Source organism: Centroberyx gerrardi, chromosome 17 (assembly GCF_048128805.1).
Source record: "Centroberyx gerrardi isolate f3 chromosome 17, fCenGer3.hap1.cur.20231027, whole genome shotgun sequence".
NCBI lineage: Eukaryota > Metazoa > Chordata > Actinopteri > Beryciformes > Berycidae > Centroberyx > Centroberyx gerrardi.
The window spans coordinates 14,140,586-14,156,314 of NC_136013.1; the positions used below are offsets into that span (position 1 = coordinate 14,140,586).

Consider the following 15,729-nt stretch of genomic DNA (forward strand, 5'->3'; position numbering starts at 1 on the left):
GACTTCAGTCTGGGATGTTTTGGAATACTTTTGTACGGACCCAACAGATTTGCTTCATGTTAGTTTCTGCCTGTTTCTGCCAAATTAAATCACTATCCACTGTAAATTCAATGTACATATTTCCTCCTATACAGGACTATGGGATATATGGATGTTTCATGAAGGAGAGACAAAGAGAAAATGCAACAGAGAAGAGGAAACAGTAAAACAGGAGGGCAGGATGAGGGAGTTTTGGTCTCATACTATACAGTGTAGGTAGATGAGTAAATTATCCTTGATGCCACCTTTAAAGAAGCCAACCATTTCTAAATCCAGAATTTCAGGGTTTTATATTGTATTGAAGGTTTTGTTTCACAAGAGAATTAATAATTAATAAGTCTGAAGAACGTTACCAGTATACTCTTTCTTGTGCTTCTATACCCGCCCAAGAGAACGTTCTAAACACGGACATATCACTGCTTTAGGCTCTGGGGGCTTTTGGGGAGGGGGGCAGACACAACAAGAGGAAGTGGTATGGGATATGGGATAATGAAATCTACCTCACACTCCCGAGGGGCATCACCTCACCTATCCCGGGGGCTCACAAATAGCTCGAGTAACCAAACCCCCCTCCTCAACACACACACATTATGCCCAAACCCACACCGCACTGCACCTACCCTCCACCAGAAACCCCGAAGCTACACGCAGTTCGTATTTGTCTGGCGACGTGAGAGTGACAGGGCCCCGAATCCGAGCTGCCATCCTGCTCCCCTCGCCCTTCACCGTCGCGCTGGAGAGCGGGATAAAATACCCTTCTCGGTTCCACACAGAAAAAAGAAAAAAAAAAAAAACATTCAGGAAATGAAAGTTGTAACACGATCCTCTGTGTGCCAAACGTCTCCCTGAGCAGGGACAAAAGGCCCAGAGAAAAGCTGCCGGGCCTATTTTAGCCTGCAGATGATAGAAGAACGGGGAGGGTGGTGCAGAGAGAGGGAGGGAAGCACAGAGGGAGAGATGGATAGAGAAGGACAGAGGAAGAGAGGAAGGCATAAGTGGAGAGGATAGAAATGTTGTCTGTGTGTGAAGGGAGGAGGGATAAATGAGAGTATGGGCAATCCACAATCCACAACACAGAAACCATGATACATTTCAATCCATGCGGGATGCAGTGGGAAATTGGGATGAGTGAGGAAGATGCATTGCAGATGAACTGAGAGTATTTTGAGACAGAGAGAGAGAGAGTGAAAGAGAGAGAAGGGGGGGAGGAGGTATAGAGCGCCGCTGTGATGAACTCCTCTCTGCTGCAGCAGCCCCTCTGTGCGCAGAGCCCCATATCCCACAGATATGCATGCACCAAGGAAAATAAACTTCCCATTCCGGTCCTACAGCGTGTTTTCCAGCAAGGCTCTCCTGAGAGAATGCCTTCGTGACTCCTCACTCAGAAGTTCAGCGGTTATGCTGATGGTTATATGAGAGAGAGAGAGAGAGAGAGAGAAAGAGAGAGAGTTGACTTTTGATGTTCTGTAATTAACACAACAAAGAGGGAAAAGGTAACTAACACCTTAAAAACTCACCAACTCCCTCTTCCAAATATTCATAAATGGTACAGAAAGGGGAATATAAAGAGAGAGACAGATCTGCACAAGTGAGCAGATTCCATTCAAACCTCAGTTTCATGTCTCACACACACAGCTGTCCTCTTTCTCTCTCCTGATTCCTCCCCTCTTCTCACCTGCCATACGCAGAGCCTTGCCCATACCGCTATCAGACAGACAAAACAAAAGATGATCACGAGAGATTGTTGTTGGCAGCATGCGGCATCAGGTGAGAAGACGGGGCGGCGGTCGTGTGTTCGGCTGCCAAGCCGAAAAGCTACTATCTTTCATGTGACCGTCGTGTGCCACGGTGGAGCGGGACATCCCGGTAGAGGGAGGGTTAACTGCCCGCGCTTGTCCTGTCCCTGCTGAATGGTGCATTTGCTGCATGGTGACAGTGGCCGGTGGTAATTACCAGGCTCTCTCTGGGTTACCACTACACCAACGTGCCACCGGCTCTGGAATGCCAGCTAAGCTCTGTTATTAGGGGCAGTGCTGCCACCGGACAGCAGGGGCCACTTCAGCAGACCTAGGAATAATCTATCTATCTATCTATCTATCTATCTATCTGTAAAATTATGAAACTTCACTTATCAATCCCATTATGAAACTTGCCAGCATTTTTTAAGTGGCAGGATTATTATGATAAGTGTTGTGGTAGGAAGGCCAAGATTAGTCTGTGTGACAACAACATTGGAGGAAAATGCATCTGAAATTCCTGATTTATCTCTCACATCTCCCATTTTTTGTCACCTGCATAATGTAGGATACAGTGTTAAATTAGTAGGACTTTTTTCATGACACAAACTACATGTTTATTACATGTGAAAACTGCAATTATGCACAAAAAGGGTTGTGCCTCTCGGAATTCTGCCAAAATGTCTGGAATAGCTTTATTAAAGCTGCAGTTGTCGAGTTTGAAAAACATTAAAATGAATGTAAACCCACAAACCCATTAAAGTGGAACAATACCTCTCCATGTCTCTGCTGCCCCTCCTTCCAACCAGACTGGAGCATGCAGCTCACGTCTTACAGAGAAACCTGGAGAAAGAAATTACAGATCGATTAGCGTAACATATTACATATTTCTCAGAGATAATGTTTGAGAATGTAGATCTGCCAACTGATATCAAATGACTTGTCCTGACAATTTAACTTGTATATTTAGCATTCGTAAGAAGCCTTGTGCATTGTAATTCTCTTTGTTTCACCTTTATTGGATATATATGAAGACATTTCACAATTTCAGTACTCAGGTACCAGGTAATCATTAAAATTGTCTTTCCTAAGAAACACCCACGCAAGGGAGATTTTCACAAAACATGCACACACTTTAAAATGGGCCAATACCTTGGCTCATGCAACAAATAGTTATGATTGAGCAATATAACTGGCTGGGTCCATGATGTTAATCTGTAAAATACTGTGGAATGGTACTGATTAATATCAAGTTCTCAGTAAATTATATTTCCCTGTCACAATAGGAAGGAATAATTTACACACCATTCACACACTGCCAAATGCCCCATCAATGAACTCATAGAAGAAATTTTAATGTTATTGTGAAACTTATTGTGAAGGTCTATTTCCTACTGATGAAAAGCACAAATTCTACAACAGTAAAGATTTAAACAATGTTTTGCCAATGTTTTCCTCAAGGATCGAACACCTGATATTGTACATTGTGCTCAACAGCTGTAACGGTCCAGAGTGGTCACTTGCTGGTGAGACCAAATCACAGCCTTCATGTTAAAGTAGAGTTAAAAACCATTCCTGATTAACATTTTTTTCATCTCCTAAAACATTTTTCTATTTATATATATATATGTGTCTCCATGAGATGTTTCACAGGGTGGGAGTAATCTGAACTGGGGAAACTGTAATATGATCATGTTGTTATGGATTTCTTATAAAGCAAAGAAAATTGGCTTCTACATTCTATTCTATTGTATCATGTTAAAATTGACCCCACTGCGTTGATCCTATTCCCTCAAAGCAAACACAAACAATTAACTGGCTATGAATAATATGAGGGCTACCTGAATGTTCAGATTGTACTATAATAAATAAACATTTAATTGCACTGTAATTAATAATTATATATGAAACATATATTAGATATTCAAATAATTCCCACATTTTGTGTTGTTTGTGTGTTTAAGAGGGAGGGAGAGAGAAACTGCAAAATCAACTGTAAAATCAACAATAAAAACAGACAGCATTTTTGTAATAGTGTAGTATATTGTGATAAGTTGTGATGCATTATATTGACAGTTTGGTACACTGACTCTGTTGGATAAGGATGACCTGATAAGTAGTCGTCTTTCAGTGAGTTCAGTATTTCAGTGACAGGGAGGTGGGCAGAGTATGAATTTAAATCACAGGACAGAGCACAGGACAGAAAGAAAGGGGCCTAAAAACTGTGTTGAGGACACAAAGGAGGAAATATAAAAGCATTTCTCTCAGCAGATGGACTAAACCTGGCAGTAGCTGAGAAGTGGGTATGGGTTGTTGCCCTATAGTTTCTGTAGAAAGATATGGACAAGAAATATCAACACACTGCACAGCACATCTTGTCTGAATAGGGACTTTTTAGTGGCAGTGACACCAATGGATAGGTAGCGGCTCTTTGTACAGGGGGCAGGACGAGCTCAACCGGGACGATCTGCTGATGGGACGGTTTAGACATTCCGGAGCTCCAGGAGAGACAACCTCAAAGGTAGGGAGTGAGAGTTTCTCTTTCACTCTCTCTCTCTCTTTCTGTTTGGCAGGTTTATAACTACGACCCAAGAGCATGACTGAGAAAAGCTCAAGGTGCTGAACTTAAACTTGGTGACAGCTGCAGAAACTAGAGACCAGGGAGTTTAAATATAGACCCTTAAAACCCCAACTGGTGCCCTTGCCCTGCCTGCACACTTTCTTACACATGTACATTCACACCCACCACTGAGTAATGGAGTACGCTGATTTACACTTGAGGCGAAATTTACTCGGAGTCTACCAGTAGTCTGCTTGTCTACTTGTAGTGCCAAAGGCTGAATTTCATAGAACCACTTATACAGCTATAATTAACCTTATTTTGGATTAAACAATTCACTGATTACAGGTGGCACAAGGAGTGAAATTAGGCAATATTTGTTTGCAAAGTCAAAAAGCAATGGTGTGGGCCTTTGCTTGTAGAAATATAGCTAGTCATGTTCTCTCAGGTAACTGTTTTCTGTATGTGAAATTTTCATCTTTTACTAAAAACACTCACTAAAGGTTTTGCCGTTTGAGGCTTTTCATTGTATATATTTGTGTATATTTTCATCTACTTACACACTGATGTGGGACAGAAGTCTACACAGCCTGCAGGTTTTGCTCTGCTAAAGCAATTTACCTTGTGAGCTGTTTCCTCTCTCCCACAGGTCTTGTGCTCCATCTTGTAGCCAACAGGCAGTACTGCAACAGGGCCACACTCCCTTTGTGTGGTGCAGACTTTGACCTGTAAAGGGGGGGGGGCTGCTATATTGTTAATAAACCCAACAATATTGAAAGTGAGTGAGCTTTTACTTGAAAAAAAAATCCTCCTTTTTATGAAACACCTACTGTCTACGAAATAAAAATGGGCGCCGTCAGATACATCACTGAGTAAAGAGTATAAAAATGGATTTCACATCACTTTGGAAAATCCTGTCATATTCCTCACATTGCCTTAAAAGAGAATACCAGTTAATTTCAGCATTCAAGATGTTTCCCTAAGAAAATACAGGTTACATTTGACATGCACAACTGATCCCTATAGCCAGAAATAAGAGAGAAAAGAGTTAGTTAAGCCAACAAAAATGGCTTTTCAAGAAGTTGAAAAGCAAATGAAATGAAAAGGCCACAGAAAAAGCATGTGAATGTTGGAAATGAGTGTGTTCCCCTCTCAGGACAAAATGCAGCATGGCCTCTTTGGTGCATTTCTTCCTTTGGTCTCTGTCTCCATCTAGTGGCCAAAAATTGTAACTCACTGATATAGACAAAATTGACTTTGTCTTGAAATGCTCAAAAATAATACTAGAAATGGATATTAAGTGTTCATTTTGAAATGCTCGTACAGCCAATAATAATTTGCAGAATTGGTGCTCTTAAAAGGCATGTGCGTATCAGGTGTCACAGCTATATTTTGCACAATTGTTTATGATAAATGAAAGCCTGTTAGCAATAGTTTCAGGCCATAATCTGAAATGAAATCTTAACATTCACCCACCTAGATAATCTTCACTTCATCCCATGGACAACACGCAAAACATTAAGTTTTTTGGACTTCTGGGACCGATGTAAGAGCCAGAAAAAGTAAACAACCCGCTCTGAACGGTAAACAATAATTCACCAGTATAACACTCAAAAAGCGACTTTGTAGACAACAAAGTCTTTGACTTTGCTGGAGGCAATCTGACCTCAATCAGGCAGCGAGCTTTGTCTAGGCTCTGGTCTGTCAATAGTGTTCCCACAATGCACTACGGTCATATGAGCGAGGACTGTGCGTGTTTTCTGATCATATTTTCCCCCTCGTCTTCGTCACCAGCGCCTGTCAAAACAATGGCCACTTACAGCTAATAACTGTTTGACTCGGGGGAATTGACAGAGGATCCTGGTTTGCATTAGTCCTCTTTGTGCGAACAGTGCATCCTGATATGCACATCGACTCACACCAGTCACATAATTGCCTCACATCATCTGCATTGTATCTGGCAACAAACGGCGGATTTATGAGCGAAGCAGCAGAGCCAAGACGAGCGCGGAGTATTGACCCGTCCGCTGTAATTTAAAAAAATAACAAGACGCAGAGCTTGAAGAGACGATGATTCAGAGCAGAGTCAAGGGGGGCAATCAATGTCTGGCAGGACAGACTTGCATACTGACGGAGGTGGGGAGCTCTCCTGAAGTTTAAGCTGCGGAACAAGTTTATATGAGCTGGGCCTAATAGTGGTAGCACTTGGCTGATGGGGATATGACAGGAGCTTCGGCCTATTTCGAAATACCCTGCATGTTGGAAGGGGCACTTATGAAAATGTGTTAGAATGTAATACTTTTTTGAATAAAGATGGGTGTTGGCTCAAAGCAATACAAACTAGACACCAATAGCCTATGATGGGGAAATAAGAATCTCAGTGATAGTTAAAGAAGCAAATTTAACCCATGGATATCTGGTGTGTAAGTAGTTATGCACACTGCACACTGACCGAGGGCAGGTAACAGGAGAAACTGGTTTTTCGTACAGGATAATAGGTGAATATATGAGTTAGGCGCCTCAGCAAGTCGTCACTGTGAGATGAAAACCTCGTATCTCCAAAATGTCAACAATCAGCTCTGCTTTTGGCTTGACAACCATGCATTTTTTTCAGTTTATCCGATGGGGTTTTGAAAGGGTTTCATAAGCCCAAGTGGTTACAGAATTTTCTCAACCCATAGAGACACCATGAAACTCTTCAACCTACAATTAAAACATGAAAATCACCTAATAAATTGGAGTTACGAGGTTTTCACGTGACATCAGCGAAGCTCACAGGCCTGCAGATAGATAGATAGATAGATAGATAGATTTTTATTAATGTGTCGTGCACCACATGGTGCCCAGCCTGTATGAGCTTACAAGACACAGATACATTGAGTTCCGTCAAACAAACAAGAACCATATACAAATAATAATCAAATCATATAAATCAAAGTCATACATTCAAATAAACAACTTCTCCATTCTCAGTTTCCATGCTCTCCCAATAAAACTGGCCACACTGAAAACTTCCTCTCTGAATATCCATTCCAACTTAACATCTCAGAACAACTCAGGCTTCTTGTTTTGCATTTTCTCAAATAAAAGCAGTCTTGGTTCCTCATATAACGTACAATGAAACAAAAAATGAAATTCATCTTCAACAACACCCAGTTCACATACAATACAAAGTCTCTCCTCCTCAGCAATAGAATTGAACCTGCCCACCTCAATTGCCAGAGGGAGGGTACCAGTTCTAAACTGGGCACACAGAGATCTTCTGGATCTTTCCAAGGGTAAAGTAACATAAGGTTCTGGACTATAAATGTTTTAATTTGATTATATGTTCTAAGTTTTGGTTTGAGCCAGATGTCAGTAGCCCATTTTTCTTTATAGTCGAGAAATAACCTGTGCTTAATATAGTGAACCCTACATCCTAAACCGTTTCTGAAAATATATTGCTGGTCAGCTTCCCTGAAAACAACATTAATATCACTACACTGTGGATAGTTATGTGCTTTATCCCAGTTAAAAACTTTTTTTGCTACTCTACCCTCTGGCATATTAGATAGACGGTTCCATGATCTAAGCATTTCACCTTTTTTGCCTAATCACACATGGCTCCCAACCCATGTCCCCTTGGAACGCCAGCACAGGTGTAAATTTATGCACGCCCAGAAAACAGCGAATTGCCCGGTTTTGAATGGCATTCACCCTGGAAAATTCCTTACTTCCCCAGACTCCAGCTGCATAAAATAGAATTGGGGTTACACATGCAAAATAGAGCTGCATGTTATTAAGACACCCACAATGCGCACACACCATTTTAGATCAGGTTTACTGGACAAACTATAGAAGACACAACATAGGCAAAGACAAAATCACAACTATCACCACCGATTTCATAAACCTTTACCCTGAATATCACAATAATATCGAAAAGAGAAATGTGGCATGTGATTGGATGAGGTGGAGAGCAGGCGGAGCTCGGCCTCTGTCCGTGGTGCTGAAAGCTTCCTGCAGGATTGAGCTGCTGATCCGGAGGGCGCAGGATGGATCCAACAAGTCAAGACTATCACAGTTCAGCATTATAACTCCAACCCCACTTTGCATGCAATATGGCTAACTGTATTTCAGATTAGAACAAAAACCCGGAAAAGAAACAACATTAATTATTTATCGTTACCTGCATGTGTAAATCCGACATGTTAATGGGTTAATGCATATTGACGCGTCAGGACACATGCATGTTGTTCCACATAAATACCTGAGAAAATACCTAAAGCTTGTGAAACTTGTGACTTTATTTGTTGTATTTTTCTCAGTATGTTCGGTTGTTGTAATTACCCATTGATCATTAAAGTTTCATCTAGCCTAATCTAAAGGACAGTGGTTTAGATTGGACAAAACAAAAGGTCTAATAGGCCTATTATCTCCTATTCATTTCATTTTAATTTGTTTTGTATTGTAGCTGTTAGAATAGTCTACACAAGGGGTTTCCAGATTTTTACCTGTCAAGTAACCCTCAAATCAATATTAGACTATACAGACAAACCATTTGACACAAAATCTGGTGTCAAATGGGGGTCTGAGAATATTTTTGTGATATCGTGGGAATGCATAGGTGGGGAGGGGAGGTAACAGTGAAAACAAAATATTAATCCTGATACATTCTGTCACTGGCTTATGAATGAAATAAAAGTGAAATTAAACTGTTTTGCTGAAGACCTCCTGGACCCCCCTGAAGGACCGCTGCAGGTCCCCTGACCCCAGCTTGAGACTCCATACTGATCCACCATACTGGACCCTGCAGGAGTCCACACCGCCACCAGGGGGCGTCCTGTGCATGATTATCCTTCTGCTGTTGCCATTTCTAGTCAGTCAAGGCCATGCTGTAAAGTCTACAGAGGAAGAAGCAGCAGTCTATAAGTGAAATTGTTTCTGTTTCCTAGAGAACAAAACCTCACTGACGGAGGGGAAAACGTATCTTTGCAATAGCATGCCGTGACAAAGCACGCACAAAGCCTTGAATTAGCTATATTTCCAAGGCTGAAACACAATGGAAAACACAGCGCTTTAAAATGAATGTATCTGATATACATTCACGGCTTCTACACAATAAGCTGACAGAAAAAAAACTTCCTCTGCTTTGTCTGGCCCTGATTTCTTAGCTCCTCGGAGATATAGGCCAAAAAGTTTTTTTTTATATAGCGAACATTCGTTAAGGAGAAGAATCACCCGATGAGATCTGGGTTAAACCTGATAAAGTGTTGAAGTGATGAAAAAAAAGTTGCTGGAGTGTGGACAGGAGGGAGAGAGCTTTGCTTGACAAATTAAGAGGGCGCAGGACAAAAGGACAAGTTTCCCCTGCTGCGTGACCTCGCCCACTTCAGGAGGCACGAGAGGGAAACTGACGGCTTGACATGATCACTTTTAGCCCTCAACTGCCATCGCCCAGCCTACGGTACGTATAATATAACAAAACATGAATGTCAATTTTAGCTACGTGCCATCCTGTGGCATCATACGCCACGTCTAATAAATAATGAATAATAAAAAGCAATATTTTAACATCAAAACACGTGTAGTAATAATAGCCTAATAATAATAATTATAATAATAACACATTACAGTGAAATCGAGGTTGCAAAAGGCTCGCACACATTAAGCTTATGCTGACAGAAATTGTTTGATCAATTGTGGATAAAATATTTTGAGGGTTGAGTTTGAGGCTTTATCCTGCAAAAACAGCCCAGTTGCAGTTCCAGTCAAATGTAGGCTAAACGCAGACACAGACAGACAGACAGACAGACCGACAGACCGACAGACAGACAGGCCGTGGCTCTTTGTGCTGACACCACCTCGCATCAGAGTGTCTACGCACTAAACAGCGTTGACAGATTCAATCACAATAAGGACGTATAGTCAAGGCTGCAGCCTGCCCTTTAACACATATCACAGCCACGCTGAAACACACACAGCTTACGCAAGTTAACCGCGCTTATACAACTGAACATCGCTTAATTTGTCAAAAAAAAAAAAAAAAAAGCCCAATTAAGATGCAGTTTAGATGGGAAAGTTCACGAGTTGACAGAAAAAGAAAATAGCCCTATTGATCTCAATAGTCGATATCAGCACATTTTTACATAAAGCAGTTTTGTCTTCAAGTCTCGTCCAATGTGAGAAACAAACAATTAGATATGGCATTTAATTTAGTCTACAATATAAATGAAGTGTAGCCTATATTCAATAATTTATGAAATTACTGAAGCATAATCAATATGCCTATTATAGATCTATAAATAGGCTACTACAAGTCAGCCAATCAATCGGTAATTAAATCCTTTTAATCAGCCAAACCATGAGTTCACATTGAAGCAGCAGCGCCTCCCACTCCCACACCTCCTCCCCCAACACACACACACACGCGCGCGCGCGCGCGCGCGCACACACACACACACACACACACACAAACACACACACACACACACACTTACAAAAGTTGTGATTTCCGTGCCCCAGACTACCCTCACAGGAGTCTTTTCTTTGGAGAGGGACCCGCGGTCGCTTCCCCTCACAAAACACCGGCAGGGCCCCTTTGTCCGTGCTGGGACCCCAGACCCGTCATTAGCGCTGATTACCGCTGACCAGTTTGACAACCTTATTGACTGCGAGAAAGACTTTTTCATGTATTCCCCCGGTCGCCCTTATTTTCAATAGAAACGGAAATATTCAGCCATTTTGTCCCCATGATTTGAAAGAAGCAGAAAAAGCCCCCCCTTCTCGTTTCTCTCCCTTCACTTGCTCTCTCTCTCTCTCTCTCTCTCTCTCTCTCTCTCTCTCTCACTGTCTCTCCCTCTCTCTCTCTGCTTTTGGCTTCTGTGTTGTTCCAGCTGAAAGACGTTTTGGAAATACAACTTGTCTCTTTCAGAAGTTACTGTAGCCTAATTAATCGCAAATTGGAGGAAACCAGGTGTCTGTCCCATCAGTTGGAAAAGCTGAACTCAACGAGTCACTTCTGGTTTTGTCTGCTTTGCTCATTTGGCTTTTATTCCGTTTCTTATAGCACATAAAGACTTTACTGTAGGCTATTTGTTTTGGGTTTCAAGCCTGTTGTGTAGCCCAAGAGAATAAAATGCTTTGAGTAATGCCTCGGTATAAACTCCTATAAAAGGCTACAGGTAAACAGATTAATGCCCGTCTGAAATTGTTCACCCTATTCATAAATACATAAAGCAGGTGAAAACAGTAATAACACAGACATAGCCTGGGAAGGAAATAGTGTAATCCTAGAATGAATTTTAGATGGATACTATAGAAATATCACAACAGAAATTTAGAATATTATGCCGCTACTATAGGCTAAATTGTAGTAGGCTATAGCCTATATCACAGAAAGAACTATATTATTAGCCTATAATTAGGCCCTATGTGAGATAAAACAAAATCTCGAAGTAGGCCACTATACACTCATTATTGAGTAGCAGACACACTACGTCCCAGGAATTACACTATCACCCTACAAGTCCTATAGGAATATTATAGGAATATCATGGTGATATTTCGTTGGGGATGATAAATTGATTTCTGGAGGGACACTGCTGAACTGGCATCGTTCCTAAAATGTTTTGGACACCCAGTGAGATTTAAAAAGAAATCTGTAAAACAAATAACCAATTTTGTCCTGACAGATATGACAATCCGTTATATGTGATAATGGGTTACGAGCTGAAATTTGGAGCTCAGTATCTGCATTAATGTCGAATAAGGTCAGCGGAATATTAGAGTGATTTAGCGATAATGAATGATTCAGAGTGAAAATGTAACATCCATTTTAAGTTAATTTAATAAATCTATTTGCACCATGCATGGCCTAAAGATATACTGAACCAAAGATCGGTTATTTTGGAAATATATACACACACATGAAGTCGTCAATATTCCTCTTCTCCTGCTCCATACAGGCCGAATAAAGCAGGTTTTCACAATCTGCTGTGTTTCTATCAGTTTTCGCTCGCAGAGATCATCTGGGTTAGTGAGCCGGCCTTTCTGTGACCTCTCGCTGTCATCCTGCATTACAGGACGCAAAGCATGTTGGCCAATTAGGCCTAAGTCTAAAACGTGTCAGGGCGCATAGTATGTGTGGCATTATAACTATGAAACGTTTTCTCTCACACTATCAAGTCAGCGAAGAAGTCTTCATATAGCCATGTATATAAAAAGTATATAAAAATAGAAATATGTTCCACTTTTACAATCACTTCATCTTCATTCTCTTTTCCCCTCCTATTGCAATCCAAAAAATAAAAGACTAAACTTGTATTCTCTTGATCAACAATTATTTTATTAAGTTATCTTTACTTTTTTTTTTTTTCTTTTACTGAAACACATTTTCACTAAAGCGCACATGCTCAACAGGTTCACCTGTGCACAAGGTAAATATTAAAAACACCAAGCAAATGAATATGAAATTCTAAGAGACAGAGCCGATCGTTTTAAATAGGTAAATAAACATTATTTATAAAACTTTGAAAGTAAAGTAAAAATATCACAGTTCTTTTTCAACATGAAATACCCACAGAAAACAGCAGGTTAGGCGCTCGGATGTCTTCATCCTTTTTCCTTTTTTTTTCTCTTTTTCTTCTTTTTTAGTTTTCGTCTTGAGGCGTTGGTTTATTAGTCCGTGAAATCTTTTTCGTCCGTATTAAGTTCAGTTATCCACACGTGGGTAAAACGCAAACAATATGAAAGTATAGGCCTATAAGATAAGGACGGGCTCTCCGCCACAGATCACAGATCCCCTCATGTTTTGGCAGCCGTCAAATAACAGTTTTTGTATGTGTGTTTTTTTAATTCAACGCAGGCACTATGACTTGTTTTATTAGATTGTCTCTCACTCGTATCCTCTTAATTCATCCTCTCTCTTAACACCCTTGATCTGCTCGTCAGATGTCACATTCACTGTCGCTGGAGGTGATGGAGATGGCCGAGGCGGCGGCTTTGCTGGACAGGCTGGCCTCCGGACTGGAGGAGTTCCCCAGTCGGTCCACCGTCCCGTCCTCGTCCGCCAGGGAGCGAACCGAGCCGCCGGACAGGACCTGCTGCTGCAGCCTGGACACAACACACCGAGAGAGAGAGAGGGGGGGATGACATGAAAAACTGCATAACACACACTGTGCACCGAGCGTTTCTTCGTTTCAGTTTCATGACAGAATGCCTTCACTGCCGAAATCTCTTAATCTGATTGAGTCTTAAAATCTTATTTATTTGTTAAATCTTATTTTTTCAGAAAACAGGTGAAAAAATCTGCAAACAGGGTGAGAGAAATTATCTTGTTTACAATGCAAATCAACTTGTTTCAGGAAATTTCTTGAATCAAATGTCATTTTTTCGACAGTCAAGTGATCTGCCTTAATCAGCTTTTTTTTTCTTTTTTTTTTCCTTCAAAATATTGATTCTTGTTTCTAGAAAATCCCAGAAACGAGAAGTGCATTGGAAACAAACAGAACTGCCTCACCCACTGGCAGTAGTCTAATTTTCACTTGTTTTAAGAAAGAAATTCGATTTTAACACTGAATACGAGACTAAATTACTTATTAAGATGGACGTTTTTGTAGTGTATATGAATATATGAGTGTATATAAGAAGATATCTCTTATTAAAAAAACAAACCTCTAGTAGGCTACTCCTATGATAGATTTTATAAGGATGCTACACAAACATCACAGTATGAGGTCCCTATATAAATATTATAGGAATATTACAGGAATATTACAGTGATACCATAGGGGATCAAAAAATACCATAGAGTATGATCAGATAGCTGAACCCAGTACCACACACCGTAAGTCCCTATTGGAATAGCACAGCTTTATTACAGTGTTTTTTCCTCATGGCCTGCAGATGACCTCGGCCCACACAGGCTGCACTGCTGAAGGCCAAGGCGCATCCTTTCAGCAGACTGATTACTATTTTAATATTAGACCTTATTATTTCATCTGCACTTGAAATAGTAGGCTATTAGCGACCAGAGCCATCCGTGAGTTGTCTAACTGGTTACACAATCAAATAAGAAATATTTAATAGTATTGTACATGTTATTCTCTACCGAAGTCTAATATTGTGATGGTAACAGGCTAAATTGATTTACAACAACGAAAAGTTAAAACAGTTATTCAGGCACTGTTCTCCCGATGGCATTCCAAATTATAAGGGAAATTATAAGATAATAAATTTACAGTCATTATTGCATTTCTGTCTTCAGTGTGGTTAGACATTTTTTCCTGCATTTCATCTCCCCTTACTGTCATTTCATTTGAGACAATGCGAGTGGCCACGATTTTATGATTTTAGGGTCAATTTGAAAATTAAGTCCAGACTATTGCAAACATTTTAGATCACAATTTCACAATTGGCTCCATCCGATGCATCCTAATCCTACTACATGATAATGGTAATGATAGCCTACATCCGATTTGATTCATTGATGGAATCACGATGCAGGCTGCTGCTGTTGTTGTGTTTTTTTCGGTTATCGCCAAATAGGTTGCATTAATTTAATGGAGCAGGTAGTGATCAGACACCATCAGACACCATTCACAAACACATGGATGCACAGCCTACCTATTCTTCGCAGCCGCCGCTCTGTCTCTTTGTCTCCGGTTTTTGAACCAGTTTCCTACTTGTGTGGGTGTAAGTCCAGTTGCCTGTGCAAGCTCTCTCTTTTTACTCGGATTCGGGTAAGGATCCTGCAAATACCATTCTCTTAACAAGTGCCGGGTTCTCTCCTTGAAGCAGTGGGTTTTCTGTTCTCCATCCCATATCGTTCTGGGCAGAGGGAACTTCTTCCGCACCCTGTATTTGTCCACCGGCCCCAGCGGGCGTCCCCGCAGCTTTTCAGCCTCCTGGTAGTGCGCTTCGAGCCACAAGGCCTGTAGTTTCGTATGCGACTCTTTGGTGAACTTGTGGTTCTCCAGGATGTGGTAGAGTTCACGGAAATTGCCGGTGTGGAAGGCGACGACGGCCCGGGCCCTCAGCACCGACTCGTTCTTGTTGAGGACCTCGCAGGCCGCCGGGGCGACGGGCAGCGACCAGAGGAAGCGGCCGAGGCGCTCGACGTCCCCGCTCTCCTCCAGAGTCTCGCAGACCCCGGCGACCTGCTGGGGGCTGAAATTCAAGATAGGCAGCTGAAACATGGAGGCTTCTCCTTTTTTCCTCTCCCCCTCCTCTCTCCTCTCTCCTCCGTGTCGAGTCCTTCGCGTCTTCGCTCCGCGCGCCGAGGCTATCCAAGACACCAAAACAAGGCAATCCCAAAGTTAGCAAGCCAACCGTCAGACCAACCGTTAAAAAAAACACACAACACCAAGCGCCGCGGAGGAGGAACGATGCTGTCTGGGGCTGGCTACCGCATCC

The 15,729-nt window shown here is 41.5% G+C and overlaps 1 protein-coding gene across 1 annotated transcript; it reads right to left on the bottom strand.

Moving 5' to 3' along the window:
* Positions 1-13,262: 13,262 nt before the first annotated feature.
* On the bottom strand, positions 13,263-15,512 carry LOC139920888 (homeobox protein SIX6). The gene is made up of 2 exons (XM_071910985.1): positions 14,941-15,512; positions 13,263-13,428 (listed from the first exon to the last, which is right to left on the bottom strand). The coding sequence occupies exons 1-2, from the start codon at positions 15,510-15,512 to the stop codon at positions 13,263-13,265; spliced, it is 738 nt and encodes a 245-aa protein (XP_071767086.1).
* Between the last annotated feature and the right edge of the window lie 217 nt (positions 15,513-15,729).